This window comes from Mycteria americana, chromosome 4 (assembly GCF_035582795.1).
Source record: "Mycteria americana isolate JAX WOST 10 ecotype Jacksonville Zoo and Gardens chromosome 4, USCA_MyAme_1.0, whole genome shotgun sequence".
NCBI classification, from domain to species: Eukaryota; Metazoa; Chordata; class Aves; order Ciconiiformes; family Ciconiidae; genus Mycteria; species Mycteria americana.
The window spans coordinates 15578070-15598613 of NC_134368.1; the positions used below are offsets into that span (position 1 = coordinate 15578070).

A 20544-nucleotide genomic window follows, 5' to 3' on the forward strand; every position below is an offset into this window, starting at 1 on the left:
CAGAATGCAAGCAGTGGACTGTAAGTCACCTGTGGTCTACGTTCCTGTTCTAGCAAAACTAATTCTTGTTCTACCAAGAACTAGCCAATTATAAGAGATTTGAATTTTTGTGCTTTAGTGGGATACAAGTGACAATGTATTTTCTAATACCAGGAAAATGTGACATTACATATAAATTACTAGACGATTCCAGCTATTAGTTTTACACAAATACAATTTTTTCAGCAGAGCAACTGCAGTGTTATTAAAATAGTGGTGATACCTGCTAGCTGTTGCAAAAAACTGAAATCTACTTCTCAGCCTACAAACTGCTTCTTTTCACAACCAAAATTTTTATATAACCAGATGTTTGGGGTTTTTATGTGATTTTGTAGTCCCAAATAAATGTTGGACTATTTTTCATGCAAGTGCAACTCTGAAGTCTTGCAGTCTTATCATATAATACTAGAGATACCAGTACTCACAGCTGTCTTGCTAGTGGTGAACATTGAGACTCCTTATAGGAAATAAGAAGTAGGTACTTCAAACAGACTTTCCAGCCTGTGAATGAACTTCAGAAAAAAGGTTAGTATAAGGATATTTCCATTTCAGAAACTACAGTATCTAAGGAATGTTTTAGCATAAAGCTTGACAACACACTGCTAAAACTTTTTGATGGGTTGAAGAAGTTAGGCCAGTAAAACTCATGTGACTGTAAGCAAGCAGTTTGAAATGCAGCAACAGATCTATACTGAAAATGAATACAACCATTGAAAGCACCAAAGCAGCAAAAGGCCTCTAAGCAAAGTTTCTATCCTGTAAGAGTCTATTCATTCCATTAATTAGCCAATGTTTTACACTAATTCACTGAAATGCAAGACAATCTACTGTTGTATTGATTGCACTTATTTTATAGTGCAGCTCTTCTTGCGGCAGTATCCCCATTAGCACTGTAAAGATACCTGGAATAGATGGAAGTATGTTATTAAAAATCTTCCATAAAAAGATGAAACACATTGAGCAATTAAGATACAACGTAAAACAACTTCCCTTTATTCACATTTCCCGATCTTGGTCTTCATTGTACAAATAATCTGCTGTGCAAAATAGTTTATAAAATACTAAAAAAAAGCTTTTATTGTAAAAAAATAAAGTTTCTAGATATACAGTTACTTTGCACTATCACAAATATTGTCCAGTATTTAACATTTAAATTTAATATCACAATACTCAAGTCATGTAAACCAATGATCCTACTGGTAAGAAAGCCACTACTGAAACTCAAGTTCACTAGGGATTTGTTAAATATTTTCCTCTTTTCATATCTACACCCTTACACAACTCTGATGACCCATACTTGAATTGCACCCATATAATGAAATTAGACATTGGGCCATCCTTTCCTTCATTATCAGGTAAAAAATACCAAGTTAAACGGTAAATTTAGTAAATGGTAAATTTTAGTAAATCCTGGCAACACGAGCTACACAGTGCAGTCACAGAACAACAAAGGTCCTTGAAACTAGATTTGAACTTTGCTGAGAAGCAGTGTAAAGGCAGCCTACACTGGGTTCTGGGCATGCGTATCTTTATTTCTACCAGTATCCAAGCTAGTTGGCTTAAAAACTAGCTCTGATCGCTCTATGCTGCAGTGCAATAACAATCACTTTAGCGTGAAATGCCTCTGAGAGGTTTTGATACAGTCACCTGAGCCCTCATTGTTCCAATTCGCTTTCATTCTGCAAGGTCTTCATAGCTAAACCCCAGAGGGTCATGCTGGAGAAGAACGGTCCTTCATTATTCTTGTATGCAGCAGATGATGTTCGACTGCCCATTGGATCATTACAATGGCTGTCCAAGCTAACCATAGAGGAACGAATCATGGGAATATTATCAGACTGTAGGGGTTCTTCTGCAGAAGATACATCTACATCTGCATAAGCATATGGTGGTGGTGGTGGAGTTTGTTGTGTCTGAGCTTTTGGGAGTTTAGCAGAATGCACATTCAGTTTCTGTTGGTTTGCTGAGTCATGGTGTTGAATCATTGATCGCAGCTTACAGTAAGAATCCGCAGTACTATCAAATTCAGTTGAATTTGCAGTTGGACGAATCGGAAATTTAACAGACACTGGTAACAATGTAACAGACATTTCTTGGCCAAAAGAGTCAGAACTCTGAGATTTGTCAAGATCAGAAGTTTCAATCCCTTGAGTAAATTCATCTACTGTGTTTGGACCTTCATCAGTGGCTTTACAATGCATTTTCTTGTGCCGCCGTAGAACAGCAGAGCGAGTGAAGCATTTGTTACAAGTTTCGCAGGTATAGGGTTTTTCTCCTGTATGAGTCCTCACATGTCTACGCAGGTCACCAGAGCCTGCAAAACATTTCCCTACAAGACAGAAGTGATATATTAAGATTTTGTTTGTAACACAAGTGTATAAACATGTTTTAATTAGAGAAAATATCAAGTGATAAGGTATGGTACATCCCAGTTGTGGTACTTCGTTTATCTAGAACAGATTCAAACAAGTTCCATCTATTTTTACAATTCAATGACTTGTTTCTTCTTCTTGATCTGATTCTCTAACTTGTGTTTCCCAGTGCTTTAGTCTTTGTCTCCAGAGACGGGAATATCCATTAGTATTTGAAAGCTGTGAGTGCTTGCAGTGTGTATCAATCTTCGTGGAGGAAAAAAAATTAAAAATAATCAATTTAATTCATCTGTCTGGAAAAACAGTGTGCTGATAAGCTTCTAAATATATCCTTCCAGTGAGAACTGCATCATAGAAAGTAATGGTTTGTTCATTACCAAGGAATTATTCTTGAAGTGCTGACAACATTAGCTTTTTTGTTAACTTTGAGCTAACGTAATGCAGCAATCCATTTTTTATATTCTAGCCAGAGAATGTGTCAAAATTGTAATTTTTTATTGCTGTAAATATTACAATACAATAAAATATTCAACTGTTTGCCTATTTTCAGAACCACAGGCTCAAATAAGCTCAATTACCACACTGCAAAGAAAAAAGTGTCTGAGGCTGAACCAAGGCAAAGTGTAGAAGAACAAGCAGAACAAGAGAGCATTAATTTCCAGAATTGCTACATGATTCAGACACCTCACATTCTTTAGGATAGTAGAAATAAGCTGGTACCTATTTGTGATTTTATCTCATTTTACCTAGGTTAAAGATTATTTTATTTTGTGTGGACAGATACCAACTAAAATGAACTGTGTTATCTGAAAGCCCAGTAAAACTACAGTCTCAGTTTTTGGCATCATACTTTTCGTTCTACTGCCCAGATTTCTCTTCAGAAAAGCTATTAAACAGTAACAATAAGATTACAAATTACTGGAATAATACATGTGGATCTTTTGCATAGTGTGAATGATTTCTTAACGACTGATCAGATCCTCTTTGCACAATTTTTGCCTTCTCAGTATAAGATGACCTGGCTAAAATGAAAAATAATGAAAAGACCACTACAAGACAAGATGAAAATAAGCCTATTTTAATGACAGCAACACAACTGTTTGTTTATACTTTCATATCCTGCATGTCTGTATTTCCTCCCTCTGATGCAAGACCTCCTGATAATTTTAGCTTTTCTTGTGCCTCAAGACATTATAAATAAAACATACTGCAGTTGGACATTATCATACGGAGCTACCCTCCTCCAAAGCTGATTCCTCACAACATGAATGAAATTATAACAAAATAGCACTTAAGGGCAGAAAAGTAAGTAGTATGCAGGATGCTAAGTAACATATGAGATAAGGACAGACAATGCAATTTCTGAGAACTATGGTATACAAGGATGAATCATTGATCAAAGAGCAATTTTCAGACCACCTGGAAGTATGACCTACCTAGCAGATTTTGAAAATGGGTGTTCTCTGGTACGAAGCATTGATTGAGTTTTGATTTTATTCCAGAAGTTGAAGCAAAGTAGCAAAAGGTTGTTACTGTCAACTCTGTGGCTGAATGCAGTTAAATGCGAACAGTATTCAATTGGGGGGCAAAAAAAAGAAGGAAAAAAAAAATTCCATCGATAGCCAAGTGATGCCAAACTTAGCTTTCCATCAGAAAGGACTATACTGAAAATAAATCAATTTTTGAAGCAGCTAGTATCAGTACTTCTCTAGCCAACATGTAGACATCCAGTGTTGATTCCTCTTATTTCCTTTCTCTATTCTTCAACTGAAATTCACTTTTGAACTCATAACAGCCGAAGGCGTTTAATACACTAAATGAACGACTCTGAAGTATGCAAGACAGAAGATTTTGTGAAAAACTTTCACAACATGGTATTTCAATTTAAAATCATTTTGGTTAATTGTTATTCTGCTGACACAGGAACTTTTACTTATCATTTAGAAAGCAAAGACACGACCAAGCTATGCACAGTAAATCTCACCACATGCTGAACAGCTGTACGGTCTCTCTCCGGTATGCCTAATTCTGTGCTTTACTAATTTTCGTTGCATGTTGAATGACTTCCCACATTCATCACAGGTGAATACTTTATCTGCTGTATGGGTCTTTTTGTGCTCCTTTAAATTACTGAAGTTACTGAATCCTAGAAAAATATGACAGACACTGAGATTAAAATGACTCCTCACATTACAATCAAAAAACGTCAGAGGCAGAAACTTTGGTTCTTACGTACCTCTGCCACAGATATCACACAGATGAGGCTTTTCTCCAGAATGAATAATAATATGACGCTGAACATCACCAGAAGCAGCAAATCTGTAACAGAATACGGAAACCCAATTACTATCTTTACAAGACCCTTATTCTCCTAAACTGAGTGTAATGTGGAAATGAACTATAATGAATGCCTGATGTTCTGAACAAAGATTAAAATCTAAAACACATATAAATGGATGCATTTAAGAAAAACATTTTGAAACGGGCAATGTCCAATTAAGTTTATGCTAGGGAAAAAAAACGAAAAACCTTTTTACCATTAATATTAATAATTTCTTCTGCATTTAACTTAGTTTAAGTACAAATGCTACTCCTAAATTAGTGTATTTTCTGTCACCTGTTAGCAGAGGGCAGAAACATTTAATGCTTTGCTTAAATTCATCAAATTGCCCATACTTCGTAATTTCCATAAAATGTAACAAAAATTGTATGACCAAATAATGAAAAAAAATGTGAGGGAAAGGTACAAAACCACATGATTTATTGTGACACACACTGTTCAAAATACACACAACAATATATCCTTAACTAAAGATATCAATATACAAAAAATTAAGACCACAGACTATAGATGTGGTGACATGTTTATCTTATTATTGAGACTTGCAACAAGACACTTGCAGACATTTATGTATTTTAATCCCATCAGTACACATCTAAACCCAATGTCTTTTAAACAAAATTGAGCAGCATGCTGCCTTAGCTCTTGGCCCTTACTTTATCATGAAGATTAAAGAAAACATGAACATGTTTTATCATGTTAACTTTACTAAGATGAACAATTCTACTCACCTTTTCCCACAGATTTCACAAATGTATGGCTTTTCACCAGAATGTCGGCGTAAATGTGTCTGGAGATTACCTGCCTGAAGGGACAGTAATTTAAAGATTTAAATTCAGCTAGCCTGTTGTTGTATATAGATAAAAAGATAATGATGGGAACTATGAGGCTGGCTTTTTATTCCTAATTCTAAGGCAGTGAAGACTACAAAGCATGTAAGAACTCAAGGATTCTTATCTAGTAAAGACAGACTACCACGTCCTTCAAGATCAAATTGCTTATGTATGCAATTATACACTGACAAAAACAGAAAAAAAAAAAAAAAAAGCCTGGAATCAAATGCTAAGGAAAAAGACAGACCTATAGTTGAAAACAGATCCAATTACAAATGAAAATTACACTATCTAGTTTGCAGTGAAGAAAAAAAACTTACTAGTAACATGGTTCATGTTAGCCTCATTTTCCCTGTCCTACAAATAAAATACTGTTACATCAGGATGTCTGAATTCACCTACCAGGAGGTTAAAAAGAATAACGTAAACATTTTTCAGTCCATAAAATACTCAGAGCCAAGTGCTCCAAACCTATAAATATTTACTCACGTCAAAAGAAAACAGAACAGGAAGTACAGAAATGAACAAATGGGATTACTGGTAACTAATTTTTATTACATATCTTTCCTCTCCCAATCCTGTAAAAAATCATGCTAGTCTAGCAGGCAAACCAGATGACTAGACAAAACCATCTTATTCATTCCAACTTATTTTTTTTCAATTTTTTTAAAGCCACCGGTGCTTCTGAATGGCTAATCCACTGAGAGACCAGTTCTTAAAGCACAAGATACAGCTAGTCTGGACAGAAGAGCTGCAGATGTTCCATAAATTGTGCATACTTCCACAGTCAGTTTTTAACCCTTCCATTTTCTTTGATGGATAACTGCCTGGTTTTATCTAAGTACACTAACGGAACTTTAAGTCCTTTCAATCAGGAAAGAAAATTGGGGATGCAAAGATTATCATGTCCTCCTTAGTCACAGTAAGACAAGAAAAATACGACCCGTCAGTAATTTCTTCCGACTCCTTCAGACAACAAATTACCTGTGATGATCACTGTAATAAGAGCTTATAATATACCAGAACTAAAGTACTGCAGACACACACAAACAGACACAGAGAACAATATTAAATGGATCACCATTTGAACCCTGGGAGAGCTTTCTTTAACCCCTGTAAAGTTTTTCAGACAACAGTATGACTGAACCACTGTTCTCTCAGGCCAAACTTTATAATACTGAAACCATGCAAAGAGAGGCATTAGGCACCTATTTCTGAGGAAGGAGAAGACTGAACTGACTTCTCCATGGAGCAATTTGTGCTTTGCAAAGACAAGGGATTTTATGCAGAGGTGCATTTGAGAGAAGCATACAAAAGACAGAACCTTTACCTCTATCCACATCACAAAACAAACCATATCATAGGCATTTGAAAGTTATTCTGGATAAAGACAGAGGGTGAATTTGAAGTGCAACAATTATTCTGAAATAGTTCTCATACAGGCATTTTTAGCCAGAATAAAAACATTTTACAGAGTAGCAAGTAGATCCATTTCTTTATTACAAGCCTATGTCAATTCCTCCTAATGAGGGCAAAAGCTTGTTATTAACTGGGCCGAGACAAAAAAAAAAGGTAAAAACATCAGTAACTTGTATTCTTCCTAAGCTTTTAAGGTGGTACACAACCTTGGTTAAGGCATAACTATGTCATCCCAATGAAAAAGCGTAAGAGGACTTTTGCTAGCATTTCAGTGAAAGAAAAAAAAATGCTCAGAATAATCCTCTTACTGATACTGGTTGCATACCACTCCTCACAAATTTGGAGACTAGAAAGGTATGCTAGACTTAGTCCATTTGTAACTGGCATGCTTTTAAAGTGAAGGAACTAATGCATATGGTCCCCCAAAAGAAGCTCTGCAGAAGGAGGCAGTCAGGAGGTAAAACTAGATCTTGGATCACCAACCAGAGAAGGACCACATGCAACAGGCTGTGTACTAGTAGTAAAGGAAGATGCAGGCCTGGAAGTACAAAAGGAACCTTTTTCTCCAAAAATCAAAGACATTTATGGTTATTTGTTCCAGACTATGAGTTCCTATGTCAATTTTTGCCGCTTTCTTCATTTTCTGTTTCACATTCCAAGACATGGAACATCAGTTACATTCAGCAGGAGCAGACATACTACCAGGCACGACAACTGCACTGTCTCAAAGGCAGAGAACATGAAGGCTTAAATAAGAAAAGTGTTAGTATTTTTGTGCCTGCAGACTGAGATGATCAAGAGCAAGATCAGATATGGTCTTTTAAGCAAAAAGTAGATAGTAATTATCCTTGCATCTTACTTTCTGGTAGGTGGAGTCTTACTTATTTGCACAATTCAAAAGCAAGTACCTCAGAAGTATGCAAGTTCCCTTTTATGACCAGAGAAAGAACTGCAGCACTCAAGCTGAACGCTATGGCTCGTATTCTGGACATGTAGGTATTGTCCATCAATATGTATCTACCTATACCTTCAGGCAAGTGAGGTAATCAGGAGGGAAGAGAAGGGGAGGGGAAGCTGTTTAAGAGTGTTTAATTAAAAGGCAGAAATTTCCAGGTTTGTTGGGGTTTTTGTTTTAATTAAAGAGGAGCAATGCATGTTGCATGAGGAGTCTGTCATGCCCATTATACACTCTGAGTGCGTGAAGCCTTTTTTATTTCCTCTTCCCCCACAGTAATGGTACAGAACACCACTCCATTTGCCAAAAGTACTTTTAATGGGATTGGGAAATACATACTTTATTCTTTTAATAGCTAGAAGTTCAGCCATCAAAATGAATGAAAATGCACTTTCTTTGCCTAATAAGCAGACCCAGTTTTGCTCAAATGGCTTGATAAACATGATGAAACAGTATTGCTCACTGGATACAGTGTTATATTCATATTTAGTAACAGAGTGGAGGATGCAACTGCATCAAATTCATGCATCAAAGAAGTCCCACTGGTGGACTACAAAACTGGAGCAAGAGAAGTGTAAGCACTGGTGGGTGGGTATACAAAGGCCACATAATTCTAATCTTTAAAACACAAGAAAGACCAAAGTTATTCAATGATAATTATTTAATCTTAGTGTAAAATTATGCACCTGTCTATTGTCTCCTGTACTTAGGCACACATATTCCAACCAAGAAAATAGAAAAGAAAGAGACATTTTTGGAAATGTGAGACAACTAGGCATCAAATTTGTAGAAATACAAATGAACTGTTGTACCCAGAACAGTAAGCAAGCATTGGAGGGCAAATTAAGGCAGCTAAAGCTTAGGCCCTGTATGTAAGTAGGGAATTTCACAATAATTTTTTTTTCTAAATCATAGCTGAGTTTTGTCACTTCAGACAGACTGTGCTGTTGTTCTTCATAGAAGGAAACTGACTCAAAAAATCTGCTTAATAATTTATGCCATTTAGGAAGATGAAACTGTATTGCGAATACAACATTATATAAAATTCTAACCTGTATTTTTTTTCAGACATTGTAAAAATGCTATTCACAGCATATCCCTAAGCATAAGGCAAAAGCACAGTCTGAGAATTAATGTTCTCTGTATTTCAAATACAGTTGTGGCTCTGTATAGTTAAACATTCATTTGAAGGTAAAATACATAACACATCTATTGAGAGCAGACAGAATCAAAGGTACAAAACGCATCAAAAATCTAAAATATTTAACAAGTTATTTTCAAAGACGACATTTTAATATTTTATCCCTAAAGTCTGTCTTTGAGCAAAAAAATATCCAATCTACAGACTTAAAACCAAGTTTATTTTTAGAATCAACACATAGATGCATTTCATTTTCAAGTGTAAGTACCATAATATAAAATATTCCCACCTGTGAGAAGTGTTTCCCACAAATGTTACATTCAAAAGGTTTCTCACCTAAAAGGAGAAGAAACAGAACATAGAACTTCTAATAGTTGCAATAAAATACAATTGTTTTAAATTGGTACGGTTCCTTTTAAAACATGTAATGTAAGAGTAAAAATATCCCCAAAAGGACACTTACCCGTATACTTAAAGGGAAATTGAAGAGGGAAGTACAGCATTTACCATTAAGCTTGTAAGACAGACTTGCTCAGAAACAGAATTTATCTTTCAAAACAAGTAGGTAGAAGAGTTTTGATATGAATGGGAGTGTTTTGTTTGTGGGTTTTTTTTTTTTTTTAAATACTTTTTTTTCCAAATGAAAGGGGTACCATACCTCCAGGAAGAACAGAATAGACGACAAGGTCCTACAATAACAACAAAAGGGAAGTGCACCAGTTTTTCCACTTGTACACATAAAGGCCAACTCTTAAAAAGAATAAGGAATGCAAAGAAGCTAATCTGGAAGGATTCTGTTTTCTCTGTTCAATGTGTACCATACATCTCTGATCAGCACGTAGCCATTCACTTCCAGCAAAAATATATTTGCCTTCAAATTCTCATCCTATGTAAGAGTATCTGATAATTAACCCAAGTATTTTGCTCCAAAATTCTGAATTCATACAGATAAAACTGGTATTCTTGAATCTCCGAAAACTTATGAGCAGCTTTAGTAAAGAACTAGTGCCACCCACTTTTGCTTTTCAAAATAACTTGACTTTCAATCTAGAATGTGACGGTACAATACTTCAATTCTCTAGCTGTCAATTTGAGATAAATATCTTTTTCTAATCACTTTTTCTCCTCTACAGTATTTCATAAAGGTAATTTTTTTCCCTTTGTAGTTCTTGGTTTCCTAGTTTTTACACTGTTGACAAAAATCTCTGCATCTTCTAGAATTTTTAAAACAATAATAATGCTCAAATATTACTGAATTCAATGACAGTCAGACTTCTAATGATATTTTCATGAGTCTAACTGTACTTTAAAAGGACATATGTAATCTGGCCCACAGGTACAAGGAAGCAAAAGAATTAGTGTAAATCCTTGTCATTTTGAATGCTAATATTTCCAGAAGAAAAGAGAGATCTTACACTGTATTTCATCTTGGTGCTAATTCAAAATCTGTCTAAAGATTTTTATTTACTTTTTTAAGTCCTTTTTAAACTTTTTTTTCCTTCCTCCACCCTTGGAAGTGTTACAAGCAACATCTACAATATCCAGATGTTGAGGTTCCATTTTCCTTCCCTGCTGCCAAATACAGGTGATGTTCTTTCAACATATTTCAGGATCAAGGACTACATGCAATCCTCTTACATTTTAAAGCACAGAGTAAGCATACACAGTTATGTGGCTTCACAGATAGCAATCCTGCAGTTATTCTGACAACTTGAGCCTAAATCTACTTTTTCTACTTAATGAAGAATGGAAATCTTACAGCAGTTTCAAGAAAGCTTTTATTCAATTAAAGATTAAAATTAAGAAACCAATAACAACTATAAAGAGCACTGAGGCTTGATTTCATTATAACTCTAAATTTGCAAAACACTAAAAATTCTGGTACTGACAACACAAATATAAATGAAACCAACAGGGAGCCAGATCTGTGGCAACTAGGAAGGCTTCTGACAACTATAAAAGCATCAAGGTAAATTGAAATGGAGGACAAAAAACACTAGTAGCAATTTCTGCAGAAATTACCTACACCAAAAAAAAAGTTACTGTTGGCACAAAGACTATTATCTGAACAGAAATCCACCCTGAAATAACTAGAGGGGGAGGGAGAGAACTGAAGGCTCAAATTTCTCAAAACTATTGTTGTAGGCTGCATGCAGCCTCATTATAGCTGTACTGATGCACAAAGAGTTGGAGTTTTTTCCCCATGATAAAAATAAAAAAAGTTTTGTTTGAAAAGAAATATCAAATTAGTTTTTGGAGAACAATTCTGCACCTGCATAAAACTCCAAACCACCAGGCATATCAAGTAGCTTATTCCAAGAATGAATTCTCAGTGTTGTAGCATCCCTCAGGTAAAGTGAGGCTAATTGCTTCCTAGAGTGTATTAGTAAGAGTGCAGCTAGCAAGCTGAAGATGATTCTTCTCTACCTATCACCAATGAGACCACATCTGGAGTCTTAAGAAGAAAAGGCAGACAGGAAATCTTACAGCTGTCTACATGTAATGGGAAGACAGATGCAATCAGGTTGTTCTTGAACGTACACAGTGATAGGACAAGAGACACAAGTTAGAGCATGAGAAATTCCGATTAGATATAAGAAAAGAATCTTTTACCCCATGAGGGTGGTCAAACACTGGAACTGGTTGCCTGGAGAGGTTGTGGAATCTCTGTCCTTGGAGATATCCAAAATTTGACTACACAAGGTCATGAGCAAAACAATCCAATCTAATTTGACCTGCCTTGAGCAGAGGATTGGACTAGATGACCACCAGAGGTCCATTCTAATCTAAATTATTCTATGATTCTATGACTGTCATTAAATTCCAAACCAAAAACCTTATCCAAGAACACTAATCTTCTCAAGACCACAGCTGGATCAACAGCAATACAGAAAATTTGGGGAAAAGTAGTAACTGAACTACAATTAAGACAATGCTTAAACAAACATTCAGGGGACTTTACTTTTGAACCCTTGGACTGCCTTGTATTTTCTATCTTCTGTTGCATCCTTCTTGTTTAGCACTCTGCAAGAAGAGATGAAGATAAAGTACACAGTAGTGTGATCAAAGCAGTGGTGTGTCAGGTCCAGAGAAGAAAGGCACAAGGGCAGAAGCGGTGTTCCTGAAGAGATCACAAAGGTGAGGAGCAGGACCCACTAAGGCATGGAATGCTGGCAACTTGCTCAAGCAATGACAGTGTAACTCTGCTCCTGTTGTTTTCCATCCTGCCAGGAGTTCTTTCCACAGGGTTGGGTTTGGTTTGGTTTTTTGGCTTTTTTTTTGTTGGGGTTTTTTTTTTTTTTTTGAGATGTTTCCTGAAAATATTTAAAAAAAACAAACCAAAACGCTGGATGTGCCTGGATTGGTAAGGACTGTATGAGAGATATATTTGTTTCCTTTTTTTCCAGACAGGTCAATCTAATAAAAACCAAATTATAACATTCAGTCAAGTCAAAATCAATCTTAAAGTCAATGCATTAAGCTCTATTTAAAGATTCCTTTAAATATCCACTAGCAATACAATTAAAACAGCTAATTAATACACTGACTTGTGTTGAACACAGTATGCCTGTCCTTCACATAGACAACTCATCAATGCAACCATGTTAACCTGTAAATTCTTTAGCAGTTCCTAGTGTTCAGGGACAGAGAATTTCACTTGTGCTTTTTCTCGACAACCAGGCCACCACAGCACTTACGTCGACAGAGTTGTTATTTGTGGGTTAAAAACTGGCTTGCCATTGTGAAAGGTCCATTTTAGTAACTTGCTTCCTTCATCTCTTCAGCAAAACCATATTTGGAGGACTTTCAGTAAGCACTGTAATACTTGCTGCTTGCTAACCCTTTTGCTCAGTTCTAGAAAATGAATGTTTTTAAATAAAATTGATTAGCTAGCAATTTGCTATGCTTTCTGAAGTCGCAGATGAATGGAAATGGCTTTTATCATACACTTATATTACTTAACTACCAGTATACCTAATATTAATGATACAGATGTGCCCTGTACCTTCAGGTACACATCCGTCCCATATTAACATCCTACTCACTATCCACTGCAATTTTCCAAGTACTCTTTTTGCACTAGTTGGATATTTAAAAACAAATTAACATGACCCAAAAATAACAGGGTAGCCAACAGGCATATCTAGTCATATTCTTGCCTCAGTTTTTCCATCCTTCTTTGATGTGGTTATTATCTGTTAAACTTACGCTCTTAAACTTTGTCAGTTTAGCACATCTATAGAAGAACGTTAATGCCATGTTAAGTAGCATTCAAGTCTGGAATTTTTTGAAAACTATTGGAAGAACATAGTGTATGAAAAGCAGCATGGAGTTCCTGAATCCAATGTATACTCCGACTAGTAGAGAAGGACAGCAACAACAACAAAACCAAATCTAGGATCACTTTTCTTACACAATGTATAAAGCTAGTTCGTATCAGGCAGTGTTGTGGAATGTGAAACACCACCTCCCAGAGCTTAAGTGGAGTGGAAGCACGTGTAAATACACAGACCTCAAATAAGAACAAAGAAATGAATTGCAACATACATAAATAACCTTGCAAAGCTACTGCAACCCTTTTCCTCTTTTCCCATTTCCTACACTTGTAAGCATTTGCTGGCTATGCTGTGTCTAAAGAAGAAAAATATTTGTAAAACACTTGTATCAGGGGCTACAGTCTCTTTCTTCTATAATGCTCAGTACCCAGTCCACTCCCCAACCTTCAAGTTACAATACATTAGAAGAGATAAACTAAACTTTGAACCTCATGTCTTAAATGGTTTAGCAGACTCAGAAACATACAATAATTGAGGCTATCGCTCTGGCAACACACTCTTAAAACACAAGTAGTTTTATGGGCACCAGTTTTATGGCACAACTCACAAAATCCAGATTCCTTCCAATGATTAAGATGTCTAAGGAAGGGCAAATTCTAACAGGTTTCTCATAGTTGGGGACTCTCTCTCACATGGATTCACTAGCACAAACTCACATGTTAGCAACTTCAGAGTCTCTCCCTCAGTTGGGACTTCTCTAGATGCTCTATCTTCTATCTGATCACCTGTTTTCCTGAAATTTCTAAGATATTAAAATATACCCGATGATGTCAGCTCAAATCGGATAATAGATTAAAAAAATACAAGGCAAAGAGATGATCTAGGTAAAAGACACACGCAACTCTTTCACAGGAGACCAAATTAAAAAGAAAAAGTATTAGTAATGTGAACACACAGAAGTAGTCAAAGATACCAAGTGAAAACTTCAGGAAGCTAATGCAAAATGTTTGTATTTTCAGGTTCTGGAAAGATTTTTCTACTAATAAATAGCAGAAAAATAAATTCTTAATACTAAGGATCAATTAACAACAGAAATTAATGTCTGCTAAAAGGGATTAATATTTACTGTCAAAGTACTGATACTCATGTATCAGTACTATGTTGCTCATATCAGTACGTGTAGTGATATTTATTTGACAAGATTGAGAGATGCATTTGTATATTTAATACAGGGGAAAAGAACAGCAAAAAAATATTCAACAGCTTAATCAGGAATAAAGCGATCTCAAGCACTTGAAATCAATGGTGTTACTTGACTAGCTAAGGTAATTCTTAAAAACCCTTTTAAAAAACCATATCTAAAGTTGTAGAAATATAATAGAACATGCTGGTTAAATTGAACAGACAAAGTAGTTAATTCAAAGTTAGATTGGGTCTTGTTTTTCACTAGAATAAAGAGATACTTAGAAATAAATCTATGCTAGGTTTAAAAATAATATTACCTGTGAGTTTATAAAACAAAGTAATTCAAAATTCTCATTCACTCTGCAGCCTACTTGTCTGCAAGAGCATTACTCTCTAGGTAAACGCAATGAAAGTTGTTCACACAAGGAAAAAAGTATAAATTAATTAGAGCATATTTCTACAGGTTAAAAAGAAATTACCACCAAGCCCTAATCACTTGTGTCTTACAATGAATATACGATCAGGGAGAACTGAGGTCGTCTAGAACACTTGGACTATCGACTTCTATCTATTTACACTTTTCATTGTTATCTGACTAAGACTTCTGGGTCATCTGACAAACTGACTAGAAAGGCCTCTTCTAAATGCAAGACAAAAATAAAATTTTAACGGAAATATCACACAACGTTCTTTGAAAAAGAACCCTAAAAAAACAAATATGAAGGAGAAATCTTTAATACAACTAAAACTCTCAGCTAAACTCAGTTTTACAGTCTTTATTCCTGTATGATTATTTGTTTTTTAAAAAACAAACAAACAAAATGCACAATCTTTTGAAAGTAGACCCTTAACCAGCATCTCTGAATCAAGAGATACTGCAAGACATCTGCTTTAATTGAAATATTTGGTCTGCAGACCAAGTTATTGATAACTGTACCTGTATGAGACCTTTTATGGAGCTCCAAATTGCTTGGATGTTTGAAAGCCTTCCCACATAATTCACAAGTATATTGCCTCTGCGACTGAAGAGTCTGTGATTGCCCTTCTTGTTCCAAAGGACCTTGAGATCTTTCAATTTCAACAGGTTGTTCAAAATTCTCAGAATTCACTAAATCTTCAGCTTCTTTTTCTTCAGTAACTCTAGCATTCGTCATGTCCATGGTACTTTCATTTACAGGTTCAATTACTCCCATTATTCTACTGTCATCTCTTTTAGGCTCAGGCAGCTGCTCTGCAGATTTCTGAGATCTTAGAAAATTTAACTTTTTGAGGTGTATTGCCTTTTTCAGCCGCATCTGTTTGGTGGGCTGCATAAGCGTGCTTTCTGCATCTTGATCTGGAGCAGCTTCATTCAAGGACTGAACCAGAAAGTTTGATGGTAAATGATCAGAGGTTTCTAGAATACACTCAGAGTGATTGACAGTACAAGAATTATTCTCCACTGTGTTTATTTCTGTAGACGTGTTGTATGAAAAGGATTGTTCTGCTACTCTCTCATGATTAGAGCAAGCATTTTGCTTATAGAACTGTTTACTGTAAAAGTTGCGTAGTTTATAATAGTAATTTGGTTGTTTAAATGGAAGTTCTGTGCAGTTGCCATCTAAGGAGTCTTGTGGTTGTTTCTGTACATCACCTGAGGGTGTGTGAAGATTAACAGACTGCGATGCATGAGAATGGTGGTCAGCCAGGACTTTATTAGCTTGTGTGTCAGATGAGCATTCATGCAATAGGTTTGTTCCATAATTGTCATTGGCACAGCTATTATCTGCAGTCAAAGTATTCTGCAGCGAAAATACACTATTACAAGGCATGCTGGCTGTTTGCTCTACAGCTGTAGAAGATTTCAAAAAGGTGTGGCAAATGTTGAGCACATTTTGCACTTGGAGACACTGTGCAATATCCAACATAGCTTGTACATTGTCCTGGCTAAGATCCAGGTGAGAGGTGTACATGAAGTCCAAGATCTGGCCTATCCCACCTACATTTTTAATGTCCAAGTGAAAGACATCATTCTTCTGGCCTGAAGAATTCTGGAAAAGGGTCCTGATAAAATAAGGCAAATATTCAAACACAAACAATTCACAAACACTTTTATAAAAAAATACGCATACACCTCAGATAGACTGCCTGGTATGAAACAACAATTTACACTATATGGTCTTATCTAGATTGCTGTGGTTTTGCAGATTAACATCTCAAAACTGCTCAATTACTTGGCTTATATATTAGTCCTACACTAGTACACAAAGTATAAATCAAAGCAAATGATCCTTTATATAGCTTTGATTGTCTATTTTTTAATGTTTTGAAATCACGCCCTATACTTGTGGTTTCCTATCCAATGTTCTTTACATATTAGGTGCAGTGGTGTATTTATGGACTATTTGCAAAAGTCAGTTGACTCAGAATAGTGTTTCTCCTTCCATCATGGCAAATAAAACAGGACACGAGAAATTTTCTAGTAAAAAGGAGAAGACAGACCTCAAAGTCAGCTAAACTATTCTCTTCTGGCAATGGAGCTTGTCCATCAAACTTATTAAAGTTCTTATTAGTTCTTTCTCTGCAAGTAGATGAGAGGATGGTAATAGCAAACAAGAGGATGGCATTATTTTCAATCTATTCTCTCATATCCAAAAAAAGTATTTTTTTACTGGTACTGGACAAGAACCAAGTAAAAGAATAATGAAGAGTACAGGTACATGAGCCTAAAACAGCAGTCCAACCAATACCCACTGAACTGTCACTGAATCCTTAAAGTGTCTGAATTCACAAGACTTCCTACTATTTGACGTAAAGTATTCCTAGCATCAGAGCTATGGTAGTTCACATGCATAACCAGTCCTAGATTAAGTGGGTTTGCACTCTGCCTCAGTCAGGAACTTCACACCCTTCCATCAAAACCCCCAGTCTCTAACCTGATACTCTCACAGTAAACGATGATATATAAATGGGGTCAGGTCACTCCTATGTAGCTATTTTCCTACACTAGGAAATGCTCTGAACTTGATTCCTCTCTGTGGGTTAACTCTCAAATTAGGTTTTGTTTAAAGGTGGGGACAGTATCAATGAGTTCTGAATCTTAAACAAATGAGAATCTAGGCTTAAACTTTAGAAAGGCAGAGTTTCAGATGCATCCCCATATTTAAGTTGTCCTGTCATACTTACATGCTACTCTGAAGCCAGTGCCCACATCCAAATTCTTTCATAAATCCAGCCATACCAGCTAAATTAAAACCAGAACTATAATGAACAGATCTGGATTGAGTGTCTAAATTAATTAGTCACTTATATCCTATTGAATTTTAATAAGAGTTGAAAGCTTAGTTCTTTTTAACTACTTTACAAATTCAGTCTTTGAGCATAATTTCACTTTGTGATCAGGATTACAACACTAGAAGAGAAAAAGGAAAAACAACCTCTCATCTTTTTTCCCTGATCATAACATAAAAATAATTTTCTTACATAAGAATTGGTAGTCAAGCTTTAGAGATGTTTCAAGAAACAAGGTCTAAAAACTGCCAGATCTAACAGCTTACTCATAACTAACATAAAACACTAAGTTGGGAGATCCAGCATCCCCCAAAATTTGGAGAATCAGTGAGGGCTATATAGAGGGGAAAGAACCCAGTGATGTGGCTTCATGGGCCACCTGTATACTTTAAAACACAGATGTCTCTGAGAATCTGTTCTAAATAGATTCAATAATAACCTATATACTCAAATTTTATTTTTAATATATAATTGATGAAACAATTCACATTATCTGGAAATGGATGTGAATTGTTTCATCAATTATATCCCTTATCTGGCTCTCTTCATGTACTCTACTATGCTCCTTGTAAACAGCTATCTTTTCATACTGAAATAGTGAATGCAAGTCCATGCCAGAATCCATTATATGAGGTACCGTAAGCAAGTAAGGATGAAGAAAATGCCAAACTCAAACGGTGTAGTAGTTAGCTACGTACATCTAGAAAATAAATTAGGATGGCCACAGTTTTTAATTAGATTAAATACTTGATACAGATTTATCTCTGGACAAACAATTTAACTTTTCCCCTTACACTCCAACAGTTGCTTAGTCTGCAACAACCAGAAAAAAATACTCTTCTCAGAGAAAACCTCAGCCAACAGCATTTAGTTCACTTTTTTAATAAAAGAATTTTCTATCACATACCTGAAATATTGACTGAAAGCAGCTAACACATTTTTGTGTGCTTTGAAGCAGACACCTTTTACCACCAGCATGCAGTCACAGAGAAGACCCTGAATGCGCTGTTCATGTAGCTGCTGGAGAAGATGACAACTATGGCTAGCAACAGTGTCCATGCTAGAAAGTCACTTAAATTACCTACAATGAAATAAAATGCTAAGATGAATTTTAAACATTAAATTGCAAAATGAATTTATGAAGAACATTTTTACAACTTGTTTTAGCTCCCAGAGGAAACAGACTTCAGTTTACACCTGCAATGTGAGCTCTTATGACATTTTTTGATTAAAGATGAGTCACAGTATTGCTCACCAGTAGAAATACAACAATATACATAGGAAATATTGATTTTAATGAAGTTTTGCTTACAACAAGGAGCTTCCGCAAAGATGTGCTAATGCTGCTGCCAATAAACTGAACTCCATAACCACAAAAAAAGCAATTTAGACAACTTCGACAAGAATTCGATTCTAAGGCAAAAACATATCACACCTACAAAATCAACGGTATTTGTAGAGGAAAACCTCTGTTTCTTCACCCTCTAAACTGAAAAGGGAGAACATTGTAGTAGCATTACTTATGCCATATTTGTTGCTGTTGTAGCTAAGCACATTTCCCCCGTGGATCTGATTCATTAGACAAGTTAGTATGGTAATTTTTTTTATTTAATATAATGTAAAGTCTCTTTTAAAAACCACTTCTTTGAACAGGTTGAAGGGAAGACAAGAAACATTCTCACACAACACGTTTACATTCAATTCTATACTTCCTTTTTTTGGAAGAAAGATGAAACTCTTCCCCTGTGCACTTGTAAATAGGAAAGGCAAATTCCAACTATTAGGACAATTAGAACTTCTAGTCTTCTAACTAATGAATGAAGCAGAAAAAACACCTTGGGTTAAACATGAGAAGAAAGTGGTTGCCCCCATTCTCAATTCTCATGAGCACTAAAGGCTCCACATTTTAACTTATTCTGTTACTCTGTGATTCCCTGCCTCCTGCTGTATTAAGGTAGGCTATTGTATTGTACCTCTTTTCTATTTATTCTTATCATGTCTTTTACCAGGCTTTAAAATAAAGAAACTACGTATGTTTGCCAGATAACTGCTTTCTTTGTGTGCGTCCCCCACCACAGCATCTTGCAAGTACTTTAACAACCTGTGAGTTCAGAATCTCTCAGCAATGAGGTGCCTGTCTCCCAACGGAAAAGGCAGGCACGCTGAGCTGCTCCCGAACCAGAGGAACCCCTAAACGCTATTTACGCTTAAACTGCCATTTCAAGTTCCCCTCAGTCTTGCCTAGCTAAAGCTCAGGCTCCAGGTGCTGCATGGAGAGGGAAAGAGAGGAAGGGTTTGCCTCAGAAGACAAGACCGGGCACCGCAGGGAGGGCGGGCTCTGCCCCGAGAGCAGGCCACAAGGCGGCACCGCGGGAAGGCGCAGAGACGCCGCCAGCGGAGCAGGACGGGCGGGGGGCCGAGCAGCCGCTGCCGCGGGGGGACGGGGCTGAGGGCGGGCCGAGCACCATCCGCCGCGGCGGGAGGACGCGGCCGCGGCCGCCACACAGCCCTCGGCGGGGGGAACGCGGCACGGCCTGGCAGAGGCGGGGAGAGCGGCCGAGGGGAAGGAGCCGGCCCTGCTCAGCCCAGCGCTTACCGGCTCCGGCCACCTCCCAGCTCCATCCCCGCGCGGCCGCCCGGCGGCAGCCCCAGCCCCACCATCGGCATCGGCCTCAGCCCGCAGCTTCCGTTGCCGCTCCTTCCGCTTCCGCT

At 36.7% G+C, this 20544-nt stretch overlaps 1 protein-coding gene across 8 annotated transcripts; it reads right to left on the bottom strand.

Moving 5' to 3' along the window:
* Positions 1-1015: 1015 nt before the first annotated feature.
* ZBTB49 (zinc finger and BTB domain containing 49) lies at positions 1016-20543 on the bottom strand. 8 transcript variants are annotated; one of them, XM_075499749.1, is made up of 9 exons: positions 20429-20535; positions 19545-19642; positions 18740-18912; positions 15500-16605; positions 9390-9436; positions 5484-5557; positions 4648-4730; positions 4396-4557; positions 1016-2368 (listed from the first exon to the last, which is right to left on the bottom strand). In XM_075499749.1, the coding sequence occupies exons 3-9, from the start codon at positions 18889-18891 to the stop codon at positions 1695-1697; spliced, it is 2298 nt and encodes a 765-aa protein (XP_075355864.1). In that variant the 5' UTR covers positions 18892-18912; positions 19545-19642; positions 20429-20535; the 3' UTR covers positions 1016-1694. The 8 variants fall into 8 exon arrangements, with proteins under 8 accessions (XP_075355864.1, XP_075355861.1, XP_075355862.1 ...); XM_075499746.1 differs by having other exon boundaries at positions 19934-20530; XM_075499747.1 differs by having other exon boundaries at positions 19545-20098; positions 20429-20523.
* Position 20544: the final 1 nt, after the last annotated feature.

Bases quoted from the DNA above. Each gene is read 5' to 3' on its own strand.
- ZBTB49 (XM_075499744.1), bottom strand. From the start codon at position 18,891: ATGGACACTGTTGCTAGCCATAGTTGTCATCTTCTCCAGCAGCTACAT. The intron at 5,558-9,389 runs GTGGGAATATTT...CTGTCCCTTCAG, and splicing joins GTGGGAAACACTTCTCACAG to GCAGGTAATCTCCAGACACA. The intron at 4,558-4,647 runs GTACGTAAGAAC...ATATTTTTCTAG, and splicing joins GTGTGATATCTGTGGCAGAG to GATTCAGTAACTTCAGTAAT.